Source organism: Ovis aries, chromosome 2 (genome assembly GCF_016772045.2).
Source record: "Ovis aries strain OAR_USU_Benz2616 breed Rambouillet chromosome 2, ARS-UI_Ramb_v3.0, whole genome shotgun sequence".
NCBI classification, from domain to species: domain Eukaryota; kingdom Metazoa; phylum Chordata; class Mammalia; order Artiodactyla; family Bovidae; genus Ovis; species Ovis aries.
This window is the reverse complement of record NC_056055.1, coordinates 76366100-76385711: the sequence shown is the minus strand read 5'-3', so window position 1 is coordinate 76385711 and position 19612 is coordinate 76366100. Positions and strand designations below refer to the sequence as shown.

The following is a 19612-nucleotide window of genomic DNA, read 5'->3' as shown; positions in this document are numbered from 1 at the left end:
GATGACAGGCCTGAGGCCAGCATCTTAACTCAGGTAGCCCTGAGGCCCATCAGGGTTTAGCTGCTGACCAGCTGGGTTATTAGGCAAGCCACTTTCCCTGTCTGAGCTTCTGGTTTCCTCAGATGTAACTCAGGATAATCTGGTAAAGATATACCAAAATAAGGCATACTAAGCACCTGGCACATAGTAAGAGGTAATTCCTTTAGATTTTACGTTCAGTTCACATTTATTGGGCTTCCCTGGTGGCTCAGAGGTTAAAGCGTCTGCCTGCAATGCAGGAGACTTGGGTTCGATCCCTGGGTTGGGAGGATCCCCTGGAGAAGGAAATGACAACCCACTCCAGTATTCTTGCCTGGAGAACCCCATGGACGGAGGAGCCTGGTGGGCTACAGTCCACGGGGTCGCAAAGAGTCGGACACGACTGAGCGACTTCACTTTCACTTTCTCAAACTGAGAATAGTTTATGCTGCCATGTTACTGCATGAACAGTCCAGTTTCACAACTCCATATTTATGTATGTGACACCACTGTCCCAGGGATGTTCAGTGATTTAAGAGATAGCATAGCATAATGAGAAGCTCCCTGAATGAGAACTGGCAAGGTGGGCCATAGTGTACTGATAAAGATGGCCTTGATCAAGTCCTTCTGCTCCTCTGAGCTTCATTTGCCCTCCTAGTGGACTTAATTGGAGAGGAGTGGGGATGGAGGGTGGACCATGGGGGAGGTACACATTGCCCAGTCCCACACACAATCCTCAGTGTCTCTCCTAGTGACACACATATGCTGCCTCTCACTTTCAGCATTCTTAGATTTTAATTCACACACCAAAGGAACATTCCACTCCTCTAAAACAGAGGTCACTGTTAGCCACATGTGGCCTCCAAAGGTCTTTTCTTTGACCCCCACTGGATTTCAACAAGATTTTTAATCAATAGTGGCAAAGGAGGAAAGCAACATAATTGTCTGGGTTTTCAGTTGCTACTGAAAGCCTGAGAAGCCTCATCCTCTTGGCTGTGTAGTATCACTTGGAAGATATCTGCTAGAGCTTTCCAACCTTCTAGAAGCTCTCCACAGTCTGTAGCATCCCTAAGGATAATCCTGACACTGAACGAGAACATCAGCTGCCATTCATCACAAGTGTATTGTTTTTAAATAGGGAAATATTTCTCTTTCCTGAGACTTCATATTGAAAGTAGAGAAATGAAAACCAGTCCTAGGCGATTCCTAGTTGCACAAAAATGGGGAGGAATACATTTTTTGTGAGTGTTTACTATTCAGTATCTGTTGACACTTTTACTTCTTTTCCTAATTGACTTGGGCCCTTTAGCACTGGAAACTTTGCCCCCTGCTTTAGACGATCATAACCTCAATTCCAGAAATAAAACAGTAGAAGAATGCCAAAATCACATATGGTTTTGTTACTTACTACGGGCTAAATAATAATGGGCTAAAATATACAGATCACTTAACTTCCCTAGTCTTCAGAACTCTTTTATAAAATGAAAATGCTGGACTAAGTAATGTCTCAGTTCAGTTCAGTGGCTCAGTCAAGTCCGACTCTTTGCGACCCCATGAATCACAGCATGCCAGGCCTCCCTGTCCATCACCAACTCCCGGAGTTCACTCAAACTCATGTCCATCGAGTCCGTGATGCCATCCAGCCATGTCATCCTCTGTCGTCCCCTTCTCCTCCTGCCCCCAATCCCTCCCAGCATCAGTCTTTTCCAATGAGTCAACTCTTATCATGAGGTGGCCAAAGTACTGGAGTTTCAGCTTTAGCATCATTCCTTCCAAAGAAATCCCAGGGCTGATCTCCTTCAGAATGGACGGGTTGGATCTCCTTGCAGTCCAAGGGACTCTCAAGAGTCTTCTCCAACACCACAGTTCAAAAGCATCAATTCTTCGGCACTCAGCCTTCTTCACAGTCCAACTGTCACATCCATACATGACCACAGGAAAAACCATAGCCTTGACTAGATGGACCTTAGTTGGCAAAGTAATGTCTATGTCTAAGGCACCATTATTTTTAAAGTTTTACATCTTATAAGGAAGCCATTACACAGTTACTATCCAAAAAAAAAAAAAAAAAAAAGTAGCCATCCTGTTTTTTCCTCCGATCTAAGGCAGATTTCATTGACTACACTGTCATTTTTCATGTTGACAGTGTGCATTGTTGATATCATAACTCCATAATGAAAACTCTGCTCTGATGCAATGGGTGCCTTCCTTTAAAATGCATTTATGTTGTGCATTTGTAGCTTTGAACTGATGAGGTCGAGACCCTAGCAAGTCCTCATCAGCTGTGAACTGCACTTCAGGTTCTTTGCTGCTAATAATAGCTAAAGCACTAAAGCTTCCTAAGCGAGACTTAAAGCAGATTCAAGGGTATCAACAGGAGAAAGCTGATCTCATTCTTATATACTCTAATATGATTTTTGAATGAAAAAAGTTTCAGCCCCCCCCTCCAAATCCTCAAAGGACTGAAACATATTACTGGGGAATTCTAAAAATGTCAAAGTCTGTCTCCTATCCCCAGATATTCTGAGTTAATTGGTCAGGTGTGCAGCCTGGAAAGAAGGGATTTTAAAGCACCTCAAAAGATGCTAATGTGAAAACACTGTTTTAATAAAAACACTGGTTCCCAGACTGTGAACAGTGACCAGGTTGCCAAACAAAAGAGTGAAAAAATACTTTGGTGAGGTCAAATTCATAATTTTCTCAGTGTCTCCTGTTTCATTCAGATTCTAACATACTTGATTATATCCTGTAAACTTTATTTCCACATTGGACAATGGAGAAGTTTAGGAAGAATTATATAATAGCATTTTGCAACAGATCCTTGGTGATTATTTTCTGAAATGAGCTAAAGAGTTTCATGTTAAATAATAAATGCTGGAGAGGGTGTGGAGAAAAGGGGACCCTCCTACTGTTGGTGGGAAAGTAAATCAGTGCACTATGGTGAACGGTGTGGAGGTTCCTTAAGAAAAAGCTGACGATATATCCAGAGAAAACTAATTTGAAAAGACATGTGCACCCGCAGTGTTCATAACAGCACTATTTACAATAACCAAGACACAGAAGAAATCTAAAATGCCCATCGACAGATAAATGGATAAAGAAGATGTTGTGTGTGTGTGTGTGTATACATACACACACACACACACACACTGGAGTATCTTAGCCATAGAAATGAATGAAATACTATTTGCAGCAACATGGATGCACCTAGAGATTATCATATTGTACTAAGTGATGTCAGACAAAGACAAATAACATATCACTTATGTGTCAAATCTAAAGTACACAAATAGAATTATTTACTAAACAGAAACAGCTTCACAGATATAAAAAGCAAACTTATAGTTACCAAAGAGGAGAGGATGGGGGAGGAGTAAATTAGGAGTTTCAGTTCAGTTCAGTTCAGTTCAGTCACTCAGTGGTGTCCAGCTCTTTGCAACCCCATGAACTGCAGCAAATACAAACTTGGTCAGTCGTGCCCCACTCTTTGTCACCCTATCCAGCTCCTCTGTGCATGGAATTCTCCAGGCAAGAACACTGGAGTGGGTAGCCATTCCCTTCTCCAGGGGCTCTTTCCAACCCACGATTGAACCTGGATCTCCAGCATTGCAGACAGAGTATTTTACTAACTGAGCCACCAGGGAAGCCCAACATGCAAGTTTCTAGTCTATAGCACAGGGAACGATATTCAATATATTGTAATAAACAATAAATGGGAAAAATGTAAAAAAGTATATATACACGTATAATTGAATCATTTTGTTGTATACCAGAAACTAACAGAACACTGTAAATCAACTACACTTTAATTTAAAAAATAATAATGAAAATAAATGAGTTTTATGTTAGAGGAGTTTCATCCCAGATCTATTCTTTAGCATAATTTTTATGTTGACATTTACCTATTTTGAATACATATATGATATGCATATATATACATCATATATTCTTATGATATAAGGTAATTTGGCTTGCTAAAAAAATGTGCTAAACTTCATTGAAAAAATTGACAATTGCATAATTTTCTATTTTGTAGACTATAAATGTTCCTCACCCCTCAAAGAAAAGATACAGTTGCATTTAAAACCTTCACATATGAACTACTTCCATGAGACCCTTCTCGACTCAGAAATCCTGAATATTTTGAAATGAGTTATAAAGAAGTGACTCCAGAATTTATCTAGCTGCCCACTTTTATTTTACACAAAAAGAAATTTAGGTGCTTGGTAACAAAAGGTTTGTCTCTTACTAGTAGATGGCAGGCCTAGAAGTAGAACTCCTGTTCAGTATACTGGCCTAGGATTTCTTCTCCTGAACCATCAGGTTCCCACAAGCTCTCCTCCCCTTTCTGTGGAACGTCCATATTGACATTTTTACTGGTCCTAGTGCTTTGGTGCAATATTGCCAGATCATAAATAATGATTCTTGAATGCCATGATATCTTTGCCTGTGATACGTACATATGCTGAATTAGAATGTAATGGATCAGTACAGATTTGCTTGGATTTCTCTGTCATTAGCTTCCAAAGTAATACATCCAGACCACGTGCCAGTGCATGCCAGAAGTAAATATTGGTTGATTATGATGGTCTTCTACTGCTGTTATACTAATGCTTTTCCCATCTCCAACTGGCTTTACTTTTGCAGCTTTGAGCAGTAATTCAGTCCCCTACGCCTCCCTGATTGGCTCTGTGTCCTCCCTCTCTAGCCAAACCACCACTCAGTCCATATATGATAATAACTCTCTCCCACGATTCGCTCGAAAAGGTCTAAACATCTTTGTCTCTATTATTTTCTCTGTTAAAGCACTGTAATGGATGTCCACATCATTTCATCTCCAAACGAGCCTACAGTCTCTTGTGCCTTTGCATTTCCATTCTTGTCATTGGGGGTGCCTCATCTGGATAAGATCACTAGAATTCTTAGATCACTGTCTCTCAACTGCTCCTCCCACAAAATGGAGATGAGTTCAGTGCTACCATCTACAGGGAAACGTTCTAGAAACGGGTTCCAACATTTAGGTCCAAGTGCATAATCACATCAGCAACGAAGAGTTTCTCCGTCCAAGCTGACTCATTTTTATTGGATCTTCCAGATACTAAAGTACTGCCTGTCACAGCACAGTGCTAAAATGATTGTCTGGGAGAAGCAAGATAGTTTTTTACTTAACTTACCAAACCATTGATAATTTGGCATTAGAGACAAAGGAACTCATTGGCTTTCAATATCAGTACAATATTTAAAATACCCATAAAGTAATTATAAAGTAATTGCATGTTGTGCTGACTTAATGGTCACCATACTTCAGCCTGACACCCTCCAGAGAGTCCCAGGGACAGCTGAATGTCCACAGGGACAGGGTTTCCAGCTTGAGCCCCTCCCTTACTTTTTTTTTTTCACTTAAGAGGCCTCCCTGGTGGCATGCTAGTTCAAGTTTTTCTAGTCAGCTGGAATTGGCACCTGTAAGACATGAGTCAGCAACGGTCTCTTATGGTGCTTTTGAAAAATTAATCAGAAGTAAAATGTAAATCATATGAAAAATGAAAAATCATTATAAAGACACTGGAATCACCATAGTGAGTGGTGGTTTATTTTTAACAGAATCGATGAATACCTTCAGCTGGCAGACTGCACTAAGATGTATCACCCCCATGTCACTGCTTTCTTTTACCACCTTCTTTTTCCTCTTCATCCTTTCACAATTTGCTCCCTTTCCTGCATTCAGTTCCCACTAGTGGACAAAGATGTTTACACCTGAAGTAGATTGTAGGTTTGCTAGGGGTTGAATAATGGGGACTTGGGGCAAAATATCACCAAGCTGTCAGTGTGGCCATTGATAAATGTGCAGGAGAAGGCTGCATCCCCAACCTCTACAATCTGCTACTAGTGGAAACATTTTTGAAACTCAGTTTTGTGTCTGATTTTGTCATCAGTGATTATTGTCTATCGTCTGTGGTGCATGTCATTCTTTGTGTTCATGTTTGCATGTGAATGTCAGTCACCTACAGGTTTGTGAAATATTAAAGCGATCTTAATCTAGTCACAATGTATATCAATCCTGTTAAAACCTGCAGCATTTTTATTAGTGCTATTTAAAAGTATATCAGGCTATCCATTTCTTTTTTTTTTTTTAACAAATTTGTTCTGTTTTATTTTATTTACACCATCATTTCCTTTGCAGGTTCAGATGATTCCGGTTACCCCGGTAACCTTCATTCTTCAAGTTAGTTTTCCTTGATTCTGCATAAGTCACTTTATGTTTCCTATCAAGCTACAACTCTTTCCCTTTTTAGGCCTTTCTCAGTGTGTATTTTCTTAGTTCACTTTACACCATTTAATTCCACACAATTTCCATTTCACACAGTGCAGGAGAAGGAGTTTGAAATGACATAACAGTCATTACTCAAAGCAGAAGTTGACATCAAGCCTGACTCTCAGTTTTCTCCACTAGCTAACTGCATTGATTCATAGCACAATAACACTTTCTTTCACATTAGGAGTATTAGTTTGGAGATTATGCTTGGTGACTTTTCATTTGGCTACAAAATTCATCCTTCCAGAGCATGTCCTGCTTTGAGTAACCAAACTATCTGCCTGCTTCTTCACATTAAACATCTTTACTACTCACGTATTTTCAGGCCATTTCTAACTATAGTATTCTCTGTATTTTGGAATAGTTAGCATTACTTTCATTTGTTTTCAAATGTCTGTATTCTTTCCTTTTAATAGGTATGGCTAGCCATCCTCCAATACCTATCTTGGAACTTGCAGATCACATTGAAAGGTTGAAAGCAAATGACAACTTGAAGTTTTCCCAGGAATATGAGGTAATTCAGTGTGTTTATACTTGATAGTATTTTCAAGAATTATTCCCCTCTTCTTTCGGATCATATCCATCAGTTCTGTTTCCTTTGAATATGACTCAGCATCTGATACAAAAGTTTACAACAAATAGCCAACTTAAAAGTATCTGTATAATTAATAGAATAGTTGTACTTTTAAAAGTATCTAATTTTTTATGTTTGTTCAGTGTTATTTAATGAGGTTGGTTTATCTTTCCTGATTTCAAATTAATATACTGAATGTATAAGCTTCCCAGTATACCATATGAGTGCCAGATACACTAAATTATGGTGAGAAAGCTTACTGAAAAAGAAGTTACAGAGAATAAGCAGATTTCCCAGTGTTCTTGGTCAGTTTACATGGCCTGAAAACTGTAATTATTAAGTACATAACATGATTTTACCCATTCAGTATAAAATAATATTTGAGCTAATATTAAGATAGTAATATGTTCCCAGACTGTTGCGTGTTTCTGAAGCAGTGGTGAACTTAACAGTATCTTACAGTTTCAGAATCCTTAAAGGTTTTATGTTAATCCTTGATGAAAGTGAATAAAAAAGTGTTGTATATGTGTGGGTATTTAGATATTGTGTCCTTTATCAAGCAGAAGATTGTGAAACTGAGTATCATATTCCTCAGAAACAGGGACCCATAGTGGAACCAGTTCATGGATTATTTATAACTGAATGATCATTTATCTTTTAGATCAAGTTTAACTAGCATAAGCATAAGAGTAAAATGTCCAAATAAAGTCTTATAATTGTGCCAGGTAACAAAACTGAAACTGTTCAATTTCTACCATAGAGAGGTTCTTCTGGTTTACTTAATGGGAATCTTAAAACACATCCTTGTTATTGCCCTTGATTTCTCTTATTATCGGCCTGAAATGAGGCTGATGAACTGGATTTCTCTCAGTTCCTACCAACTCTAACATTTTGTCCTGTCATATTTGGTTAGAAAACTCTAAGAACAGCCCTAACCTCAAGTGGCTAGAGAGTTATCAACCACGTGAAGAAGCTCCATGTAAGAGGATGGGGAGCAGTGGGGCCTGTGGCAATCTGGACATTTGCATGGATTTCCTAGTCTTTAAACATTCAAGTTTTGATTATTTTACTGTACTTCCTAAGCAAAACATATCTGTAGCCCCATATACATTCAGTCTCAAGAGCTGGTAACCTTTTACTCAGTTTGCATATTCCAACATCTTTGTTGATAGAACGCAAAGGAGATTTTGTTTGCTCACTCATTGGTTAAATTATATTTTCACTTATTCTCTTTCAAGCATTTAGGGGAATATTTCAGTTTTAGGAATCACATTGGATTGTGAATTATTTTCTAAATGGTCTGTTTCTTATTTCTTTCCTATTCTTCCTCTTAGTCATAACGGCTCTCTTTACATTGTGCAGTATTCTTGAAAATAGTTTCTGGTTTGAGGCTTCAGATTGAAAATTGAGTTTTAAAAAGAAAACAAGGCATATGATGAATGCCATTTGGGGCAACATAAAATCACATAGTTAAGTGTTAGCTTTCACTAGCCAGAGTTTTTAGCACTGCCAACCTGCTCTTTATTGTTATCATAAGTGTTGATATTGTTATTCTTAGTGTGTTTCTATGTGTGATATTTTCATGGCCCCACTTTAACACATTATGTGTGATTATGAACGATATGATGGGTCACAGAAATACACTTGATAGCTCAACTTGTTAATAAGCCATTAATTAACTTTCTGCTCTTATAAGTTTAAACCATTAACAATATCTGCATTATTCAAGCAGTCTCAGTTGTATGCATTGACTAGAGTAACTTGCCTCCTTTAAATACAAGATTTCTCTAGAAATGCTGCATGTAAAGATACTCTAATGACACTCATTTAGCCATTAGATTAGAAGTGCTCCTTGAAAGTAGTTATGAACTTCATGCTGGCAGCACTCCCATTAAGAACTCCCCGAGTAGCCGTTGACATGATAGCCCACACTGACTTCACCGTTTATCATGACGATGATCTGTGATTAAAGCTCCCTGGGCATGAATTGACTCTACTGTGCCTTAACAGCCATGAAGGGGATATTTAAGTGTTGTGTTCATCTGTGATAATATGATAAATACTTCTGCATAGTATTTTAGACCAGAGAACAACACACTGGAAGAAGTTATTTTTATCTTTTTTTTTTGACATATTATCTCTATGTAAACTTGAATAGATTTTTCACTGTTTTTCAGTGAGGAGAGACAAGTCATATTACTTTCAAACAATTATTTTAGCATAATCACTATAGATTAATGTTTACTCAGACCTCTCAAGATGGGTGAAGCTAAATCTGCTACTCTGATTCTAAAATTAAAATAGGAGTTAAATGCATGCAACCTGTTTATACTGATTCTGAGGTTAGACTAGGAGGAAGTGAGTTTAAATTATAAAGCAATATTATTAGATTATGTGAGAGACTTCCTTTACTATAAAGAAAATTGAAGTCACATTCATGACAGTTGGAAGAACAAACCTGAGGAATTAGTATAACTGCATCTTGAAGGTCTTTACAACTACTTTAGGTTTTCATTTTCTTCAATGAGACTGCCAAGTCCTACTAGAATTTAAGTGGCCAGAATATGAGGATAGCATCTAGAATGCAGAGAAATTAAATTTGGTATCACTGTCAAAAGTCAGTACATCAGGCTGGTGAATGTTTCGACTGATTTAGAATAGATGTGTACATCTTGCCAAACAAACTCCTAGCTACTGTTTACAAATGGATCATTTGGAAGCCCAATTAAAATCCGAATTCCTTGTCCGAACTTCAAAAATTCTAGTCTAGTAATTCAACCATGCTAATTATGAATGTTTATTTTAATTTCTTTATCTCAAGTTATATTGAGACATAACTGAAATTTAACATTGTATTAGTTTATCATACAGTGTGATTTGATATATGCGTATATTGCAAAATGATTACCACAATGAATTTAGTTACAGTCTATCACTTAACATAACTACAAATTATTTTTTCTTGTAATGAGAACTCTGAATATCTATCCTTCACAACTTTCAAATATACATCACATTATTGTTAAATAGCCACATGTTGTATATTACATCCTCAGGACTTATACAGTTAACCTTTGAACAACATGAATATGAACTGCACAAGTCCATTTATACATGGATATTTTTCAATAGCAAAACCCAGTTATAAATTATAGTATTAACTGCTACATTGTTCAAGAGTCAGTTGTAAAATGGAAGCTTATACCTTTTGACCACTTTGACTCATTTCTTCCATCATCCACCCTATGCCTCTGACAATGACCAATCTGTTTTCTGTTTCTGAGAATTTTGTTTTTTTTAGATTCCATCTAAGTCAAGTCATACAATATTTTTCTGTCTGGTTTATTTCCTTTAGCATGATGCCCATGCCCTCAGTCTATCAGTGTTGTTGCAAATGGCAGAATCTTATTTGAGACTGAATCTTATTTAAGACTGAATAATATTATTATAATGATAATGATAATAATCTTATTTAAGACTGAATCTTATCTAAGACTCTGTGTGTGTGTGTACACAATACACATATGTCCCTCCAATCATCATTTCACCATTCCTCAGATGGCAAATGTATCTGTGTATGAGATCAATTTGATAGCCATCACAGTCAGCATTATCAATATCATATACATGAATCCTGTTTATATTAGATTGACTGTAAGTAACTAGACACAGGTTTGATCCCTGGGTGAGTAAGATCCCCTGGAAGTGGAAATGGCAACCCACTCCAGTGTTCTTGCCTGGGAAATCCCATGATGGGCTACAATTCATGGGATCACAAAGAGTCAGACAGGACTTAGCGACTGAACAAGAAATTAACTGCAGCTCCTAGAGTCTGCTTAAAGGAAAATAAAGGGCCATTTTTTGTATTTATTGTATATCATCTATTATACATGTATTATAAATTATATATTTATATGGAAGCAAATGCTATCCATGCAGTTATGCTTCAAAAACTTTTATCTGAAGTAAGATAAATATCATATGATATCACATATGTGGAATCTAAAAAATGATAGAGGTGAACTTATTTACACAACAGAAACAGACTCACAGACAGAGAAAACTTATGCTTACCAAAAGGGAGCAGGGACATAAATTAAGAATTTAGGATGAACAGATACACACTACTTATAAACAAAATAAATAAGATCCTACTGTATAGCACAGGGAACTATATTACTTTGTAATAACCTATTATGGAAAAGAATCTGAAAAAGAATATAGGTAGATAGAGATGTATAACTGAATCACTGTGCTGTACATTAGAAACACAATATTGTAAACCAACTATACTTCAATAAATTAAAAATACATTAAAAACAGAACTGTTATCTGACACTGGAAGACTGTAGAGATTTCCACACCCCCTCTGAAACTCTCCCCGTAGTGTTTTTCTCTGGGCTGCACTGTTCTCTCCCCTGTACATGCCAGCTTCTTCTGTTTCTCCCACCCACATAAAGAAAATAGATCCTTTGATCATATATTCTTGTACATAGAGAATCCCTAAAGAAAGAGAATTTTTCTTGTTAAATTGCAAATTCCAGAAAACAAACTGTGAACTTAAATGGACTTACTGGGTTGTGGAGGCACATTTTAGGACGTAGCTCCTAATAGCCCATCCCTATATATCTGATTCCTTCCTTGGATCGAAGAGACAAAGTTACTTCTGAGCTGAAGGGAGAACCAATAATTATCTACCATAGTGCTGCAGAAAAGCACCATGCTAAGTACTGAGAGGAGTATAAAAGTCACAAGAAACTTCCATTTCTAGGATGTCGAGTAGGCAATGTTAGCTACATACCTTAGTCCCCACCCCACCCCACAAAATACTAACAAGAACATCTAGAAGCTAATCCATAGTACTACGCCGTGTTGCTGAGTTTCAGTAAAGGGAGAGAGTAGTGGCATAAAGAACTGGAAAAGGTACTGAACAAAAGGTAGTACTGATAGTACATTTCATGCAAAGTTGGGTGCAATGAAGGACAGAAACAGTAAGGACCTAAAAGAAGCAGAAGAGAGTAAGAAGAGTAGGCAAGAATGCACAGAAGAACTGTACAGAAAAGATCTTCATGACCCACATAACCACAATGGTGTAATCGCGTACCTAGAGCGTCCAGACATCCTGGAATGTGAAGTCAAGTGGGCCTTAGGAAGCATCACTACAGAGTTAGTGGAGGTGATAGAATTTCAGCTGAGCTATTTCAAATCCTAAATGATGATGCTATGAATGTGCTGCACTCAATATGCCAGCAAATTTGGAAAACTCAGCAGTGGCCATAGGACTGGAAAAGGTCAATTTTCATTGCAATCCCAAAGAAATGCCATGCCAAAGAATGTTCAGATTACAGCACAGTTATACTCATTTCACGTGCTAGCAAGATAATGCTCAAAATCCTTCAAGCTAGGCTTCAACAGTATGTGAACTGAGAACTTCCACATGTGCAAGCTGGGTTTAGAAAAGTCAGAGGAACCAGAGGTCAAATTGCCAACATCCGTTGGATCATAGAAAAGGCAAGGAAATTCCAGAAAAAGTATCTGCTTAATTGACTATGGTAAAGCTTTTGACTGTGTGGATCACAACAAACTTCGGAAAATTCTTCAACAGATGGGAAAACCAGACTACCTTACTTGCCACTTGCCTATGTGAAGGTCTAGAAGCAACAGTTAGATCTGGATATGGAACAAAGGACTGGTTCGAAGTTGGGAAAGGAGTACATCAAGGCAGTATAATGTCACCGTATTTGTTTAATTTATATGCAGTGTACATCATGCAAAATGCCAGGCTGGATGAAGCACAAGCTGGAATCAAGATTGCTGAAAGAAATATCAATAACCTCAGATAAGCAGATGATATAACACCCTAATGGCAGAAAGTGAAGAGGAACTAAAGAGCCCCTTGATGAAAATGAAAGAGGAGAGTAAAAAAGCTGGCTTAAAACGTAACATTCAAAAAAACAAAGATCATGGCATCTGGTCTGATCACTTCATGGCAAATAGATGGGGAAACAATGGAAATAGTGACAGACTTTATTTTCTTAGGCTCCAAAATCCCTGCAGACAGTGACTGCAGCCATGAAATTAAAAAGTTCTTACTCCTTGGAAAAAGCTATGACAAACCTAGACAGTATGTTAAAAAGCAGAAACATCACTTTGCCAACAAAGGTCTGTACAGTCCAAGCTATATTTTTGCCAGTAGTCATGTATGGATGTGAAAGTTGGACCTTAAAGAAGGCTGAGCACTCAAGAATTGATGCTTTCAAATTGTGGTGCTGGTTAAGACTCTCTGAGAGTCCCTTCAACAGCAAGGAGATCAAACCAGTCAATCCTAAAGGAAATCAACCCTGAATATTCATTGGAAGGACTAATGCTAAAGCTGAAGCTCCAGTACTTTGGCCAACTGATGCAAAGAACTGAAAAAAGTTCTTGGAAAAGACCCTGATGCTGGAAAAGATTGAAGGCAGGAGGAGAAAGGGGTGACAGAGGATGAGATGATTGGATTGCACCACTGGTTCAATGGACATGAGTTTGAGCAAACTCCAGGAGATAGCAAAGGACAGGGAAGCCCAGTGTGCCGCAGTTCATGGGATCACAAAGAGTCAGACACAACTGAGTGAACAACAATAGCTGATAGCATAAATAGGAAGAACAGCAGTGAGCAGCATTTTGTCAGGGGGCAATGTACTTCAGGTACATTACAGAATCTATACCTTTGTTTTCTACATTAAGGAAATCATCTCCCTTTTAAAGGTAGTTAACTCAGCTGATTTCAAAGTTCCAAGCAGGTGACTTACAAATTACTTTTTAGGCCACAGTCTATCTGCCCATGGCAGTTACATAAATACTTATCCAATATCTATTATATTTTCAAATTTGTCATCACTAGGCCTTTTAGTGGTATCATCTTAAATACACACACACATACATACATAACGTGTGTATATACGAGATAGAGCAAACTCCAGGAGGTAGTAAAGGACAGGGAAGCCTGGCGTGCTGCAGTCTACAAAGTCGTGAAGAGTCAGACACAGCTGAGTGACTGAACAACAACTCTATCTATATGTATATACACACACACGCATACCCTGAAACTACTACTATATCCAATGTCTTATAATAAACTATAGTGGAAATGAATCTGGAAAAGAATATGTATAGCCCTTGCTGTACACCAGAAAAAAAAATCAACTATACTTCAATTAAATAAATAAATAAATGTAGAAAGAAATAAAGCTAAACTATTCTGAATGGGCACTGATAAAGAATCCATCAGTTAATGCAGGAGAAACAAGTTCAATCCCTGGATCAGGAAGATCCCCTGGAGTAGGAAATGGCAACACACTCCAGTATTTTTGCTTGAGAAATTCATGGACAGAGGAGCCTGTCAGGCTGTACAGTCCATGAGGTTGTAAAGAGTCAGACAATGAGTGAGCACACACACACACCCTCTGAAGATCACGTTTGTTTTGGTTTGTTTTTGCTGCAGTCAGATAAAGGTGAACACCTGGTTCACAGAAGGCCTATCAGAAGGATACCTTTGACCTATTTTGTTGCTACTCCGTCTAGTCCAGGATCTTTGCTGCCATCTGTGCCAGCGTATTATCTTTAATCTCAGCGCCCGTGTGCCCTCCAACATTTAGCATCCTAATGTGCAAAGAGTTTCTTCCTGTACTCATGGCAACGCTCTCACATCTCCAGTCTGGGCAGAGGATAATGAGCCTCTTATCTGAAACATTCCAGATAAAAGTGCCCTGTCTTTCCATTTTAATGACAGCATGTATGTGGCACCTTTGTCTAATAGGCTAAAATCTTCACAATACTGGTGAGACAGGTAAATTAAAAAGATATATTATTTCCTCATGAATGATGAAACATATCAAGAGATGCCAAGATATATAGAGATGTTAAAAAAACATTGCTTAGATCCTATTTTTAAATGGATAGAGCTGGAATAGACCTCAGGGATCATGTAGTTTAACCTTCTCATCATAGGGGTAGGGAACAAAAGACTGAGAAAGAGCAACTTATTCAAGGTCACACACCGGGTACGTGGCTGAAACAGTTCACAAATTCATGACTTCCTGTTCGAAGAAGAACACTATTTTAACTCACCTGCTCTAGACACCAAAGATTTTACTGTTGTTTCTTATGTGTTGGTTATAGAATCCAGAAATCTAAGTCTTCAACTATGTCAATATTTATGCTAAAAATTTTGTAAAAATGTCTTAGTCCCCAGTTTGTGTTACATCATTATCCCTGGGCAAACCCAGTGGTTTTTCCTTTGTCATTTTCTACATTCTCCATAGATGTTTCTTCATCTCCAGTGGTAAACTTTGTCTTTCTCCACAGAGGGACAAAACTATCTGTCATCAAAGCAAAGTTCCCCAAAGAAAACATTTCTGTTTTCTCTAGAAAAAGGCTGTAGGTGTATCTGACTGTGTTTGTGTGCCAGAGTGCATTTGTAGGCAGAAAGCCTTTATTGCTCATGTTCTGTAAGCCTCCAAGCATTCATAATGCAAAAACTACTCGTCATATCTGCTTTCAATTAATTTATAATTTATGTGTAAACTCATGACAGTGGACACTCATTAGGGCATTACAGAGACGTAAACAAGAAACCAAACATACATATATGCACATTTCTCTTTTTGTCTAGCTTTCAATGCACTGAATTTTTCTTCAGAGTGGCTTCCCTGCCTTTCTCAAGTAAAAAAGTGGTGGCTGACAGATCTATTTTCATCTTTTATGCAGAGTTGATGAGTAAAATTGACCAGGGAAAATTTTTAATTATGTCTGACACATGAGCGACAGAGATAGAAAGTGTTTTGTCTTTTTTTTTTTTAAACTTTGAACACATTTTGGTGGTTAGTGTAATGAATGAGAAAATGAATGATTTTATAATATAAAAACTAGTATCCTTTTCATACCTGGGCTGGATAAACCAATTTAACCTCCTTTGGGGGAGATGAATGGCTGAATTTACTGTTCCAAAGTGGAACATCCTGACTGGGGGTAAGAGTGTGGGAATCATTACCTACTTCTTTAAAAACACAGTAGTTTTCCTGTGTCAGATTAGGTCTAAAGCCCCCTGCGTGCCACTCGGAGCCTTGTACTCCCTGAGCTAACGTTGGGGTGGGAGGACACCAGTGGCTGAAATCACAGCTCATGGAGTCAGGCTGTTTGTCTCAAGCTGTGTGACCTTAAGCACATAACTGAACCTCTCTGTACTTTACTTTTTTCATTTCTAAAATAGAAGTAAACCTACCTCGAAGGTAATTAAAAATAAATAGATACATACAAAATGCTCACAGAGCCCCTGATACAAGTGCTCAGCAGTCTGAGTAGGTCCTCTTTCATCAAAGAGATGCCATCAATTTTAAGATGCACGTCAATTTCAGAGAAATTAAAATGCAAAAAAAAAAAAATTCTTTGAATCAATGAAACTCTGGCCTCTTCCCATCCCTGTCATTGATCATACCTGTAGGGCTTTTCTGAACTCAATAAAAAAGAAAAAAAAAAAAAAAAAAGGCATCATCATCATCAAGAAAAGAAAACTTGCTAACTTAAACCAATGCTCTCAGCACTAGGCTGTCATTTCTTTTATTCTGCTCACCTCCTGCGTTCGAATATTAACTTCTCCTGGTCAGGTGTTAGGCCTTCTCTGTATGCTGTTGGCCACCCAGCAAACCACTCACCACTGGCCCGCAGATGATTAACCAAAGTGTGTGTCTGGATCAATTTCTAACTGAATTTACAGTTCATGGAAGCTCTTTGTTGTGGTCAAAATTGCTAGTAGGAACAACAGGAGCAAACAGAACAAAGAATGTCTTTCTGTAAAAAGAGCTGCTTTTCTCATCCCCACCTGATTTATCAGCAGTTGAAACCTTATTTTCAGACCCTTTTCTCTCAGAAAATACACTGTCATTATCTTTAGACAGTACAGAAGTGAATGCATTTTAATGCAGACCCCTCAGCTTTAACTCAAATATACCTACTGATTAAACTCCCAGTGCAGTGTTTAGAGTGAAAACAAGCCTGCCAGCTGGCAGTCTGAGAAGACACTTTCTTTGTTCATAGCTGAGGACTAGCCTCATCAAGTAAGACATGAAGGTGCAGAGAGTCCCTTCCCGGCTGGCTGCCATTCTGCATCTTGTAAACAAATCTAGTAGGACACAAAGACACAGCAGCTCCCCTTAGAAGTTAATGTTGCATCCAAAACCAGGGTGTGTAGATATGTGTTTATAGTCTTTTATTCTTTCTGTACTTTTGTAGCTGTTAGAATTCAAATTGCAAGCAAATTCTCAAGTTCCAAAACTTACTTGAATTTGGACTTCTTTAATGTTCACAGACCACCTTTAAAAAAATTAAAAAAAAAAAAAAAAAACCTTACACAGTTTCCGTAGCAAGGTTAAACTCCGTATCTTTTATACTTAAACTTCTCATTTTCTTCTTCTGGGAGTCATAGCAGCATTTGCGGGGAATCTCATGTAACTTCAATTTTCTGTCTCTCAATCCTTGTTCTCACACTAGTCTGTCCTAACTGATTGGCTCTTAACCATCACTGGACATTGTCCAGACTCTTTCTACTGCTCCTGTGTGGAGCCCAAGGCTCTCAGGAAACAGTTAATCCTGAAGTGTCTCTACTTCCAAAGCAAGCTTTCAACTTCAAAGAGATCAATAGCGAGAGAGAGGCCACTTTGGAGTTTTATTTTGATTTTAAAATGAAGTTGGGGTTTTAGGGCCTGAGTGATAAGTGTGTACTTTGAGGGTTACAATAGCAGATGCAGGAGAGAGCTTTGAAGTCAGGGAAAACAAGGTTCCTATTTTCATTCTGCCAATTAGCACTGTGCCGCTTGAACCAGTTACTGGACCTCTCGTGGCCCTGCTTCTCTCTTAGTTAGAATAAGAATATTAGCCTTTACTCATAAAGTTGGTATGAAGGTGAATATATGTTAGGCACTAGCACTGAATTTGTTCCAGAGCTCATCTTGTCTGCTGTAACATTCCTTTCTTCCTCCAAAAAGAAGCTCTATGAAAGCAGTTAGAAGGTGAGTAGTGATGAAGACAGCATGGTGAAGTTCTTTTGGGACAAATGGAGAGAGTAGCATTGAAACATACACATTACCGTATGTAAAATAGATAGCCAGTGGGAATTTTCAGCATGAGCCAGAGAGCTCAACCCTGTGCTCTGTGACAACCTAGAGGGGTAGAATGAGGTGGGAGGTGAGAGGGAGGCTGAAGAGGGAGGGAACACATGTATACCTGTGGCTGATTCATGTTGATGTATGACACAATATTGCAAAGCAATTATGCTCCAATTAAAAATAAGAAATACACACACTGCTATGTATAGAGATTATATAAAATAGATTATCAAAGTAGATAATCAGAGGACCTACTGTATAGCACAGGAAGCTCTACTCAATATTCTATAATATAAATGAAAAATAATAGATATATGTATATGTAAATCAAGTATACTCTAATATAAAATGAAAAGTGAAAAAAAAGGAACAGTTTGAATGCCTTCATCTGTTTGACAGAGATTACTTGCAAAACAGTCAATGTTCAAGTAACATGAATGAGTCCCTTAAGAACCACTACTACTACTAAGTCGCTTCAGTCGCGTCCGACTCTGTGCGACCCCATAGACGGCAGCCCACCAGGCTCTCCCATCCCTGGGATTCTCTAGGCAAGAACACCGGAGTGGGTTGCCATTTCCTTCTCCATAAGAACCACTAAGTATCACATAGATCAGGAGCTCCCTTCCCCCTCACTGTGCTCAAGCCCTATCCTGTCCCACCGACCTAGAACCAAATCTGTAACTTAGAAGTGCAAGCATGGCTGAAGTGATTGAGAAACTGTAATTAGTACAGTTAACGAACTTTGAAATGCTGCCTCCCTTTGTATTAGGAGCAGTTAGGGAGTCACATTAGTGACAGTGGAAAAACTTGGTCTCGTTTTCCCCCCAAAGTAATTAATTGGGCTCCCTGTCATCAGTTGAGACATGAAGAGAAATCAAAAGTTTCAGCCTGAGCACTGGAGTTGGTGGGTGTTGCTGTGCAACCAACTGGGCATTGATTTCCTTTTTTCTTCCTTTTCTATTCCTGCCATATTGATCCTTCTGTCACAGCTCAGGGAGTCTCCCATTATCTTAGAAAACAAAAAACAGAACACTGTCCTAAAGTTTCAGAAGTTTGAATCTAGTGTCATAGAATTCCGCTGGGAATTATATTTGAGGATTTCCAAAAATCTTCAAATCTAGTCTGTGGTTTCACTGAAGAGGTGACATTTTCCCAGAGGTTAAGAGATGTGGCTGAAGTCACTCAGCCAGTTTCTCATCTGACATTAAAAACAGCTGATGTTTTCTGGATAGACTCCCTAGATTCAAATAGACTTATATTCAAAAAAACAAAACACTGTACAATACTGCAAACAAAAAGTTTTGCTATCTATATGAGAACCCTAATTATAAACAGTGCTATATATTCAGGAAGCTGTCAACGTTTTTGATAAAAGAAGTGGTTTTTATTTACTGGAAGAAATAAGGTACTCTTAGGCCAAAAGGAAATTTCTCTGATATATTTTGTGTATTTTTCTTTATTGAGAGAGAATTCATATATTTTAATATAAAGTACAGTTTTCTAAAGTGAACAATTCAGTGGATATACTTTATATTTGAATATTTGATGGATACATTATCAAGAGTC

General features: G+C 38.1%; 1 protein-coding gene across 40 annotated transcripts in view; it reads left to right on the top strand.

The window, feature by feature from the left end:
• PTPRD (protein tyrosine phosphatase receptor type D) overlaps nucleotides 1-19612 on the top strand; it is a 2474579-nt gene that overhangs the window by 2340715 nt on the left and 114252 nt on the right. For 27 of the 40 annotated variants that reach the window (XM_060410987.1, XM_060410965.1, XM_060410962.1 and 24 more), the window contains one exon: nucleotides 6748-6845. In XM_060410987.1, coding sequence (XP_060266970.1) covers nucleotides 6748-6845 — 98 coding nt within the window. Of the gene's footprint in view, nucleotides 1-6199; nucleotides 6242-6747; nucleotides 6846-19612 lie in introns of all 40 variants that reach the window. The other 13 variants (XM_060410960.1, XM_060410953.1, XM_060410982.1 and 10 more) reach the window with 1 other exon arrangement.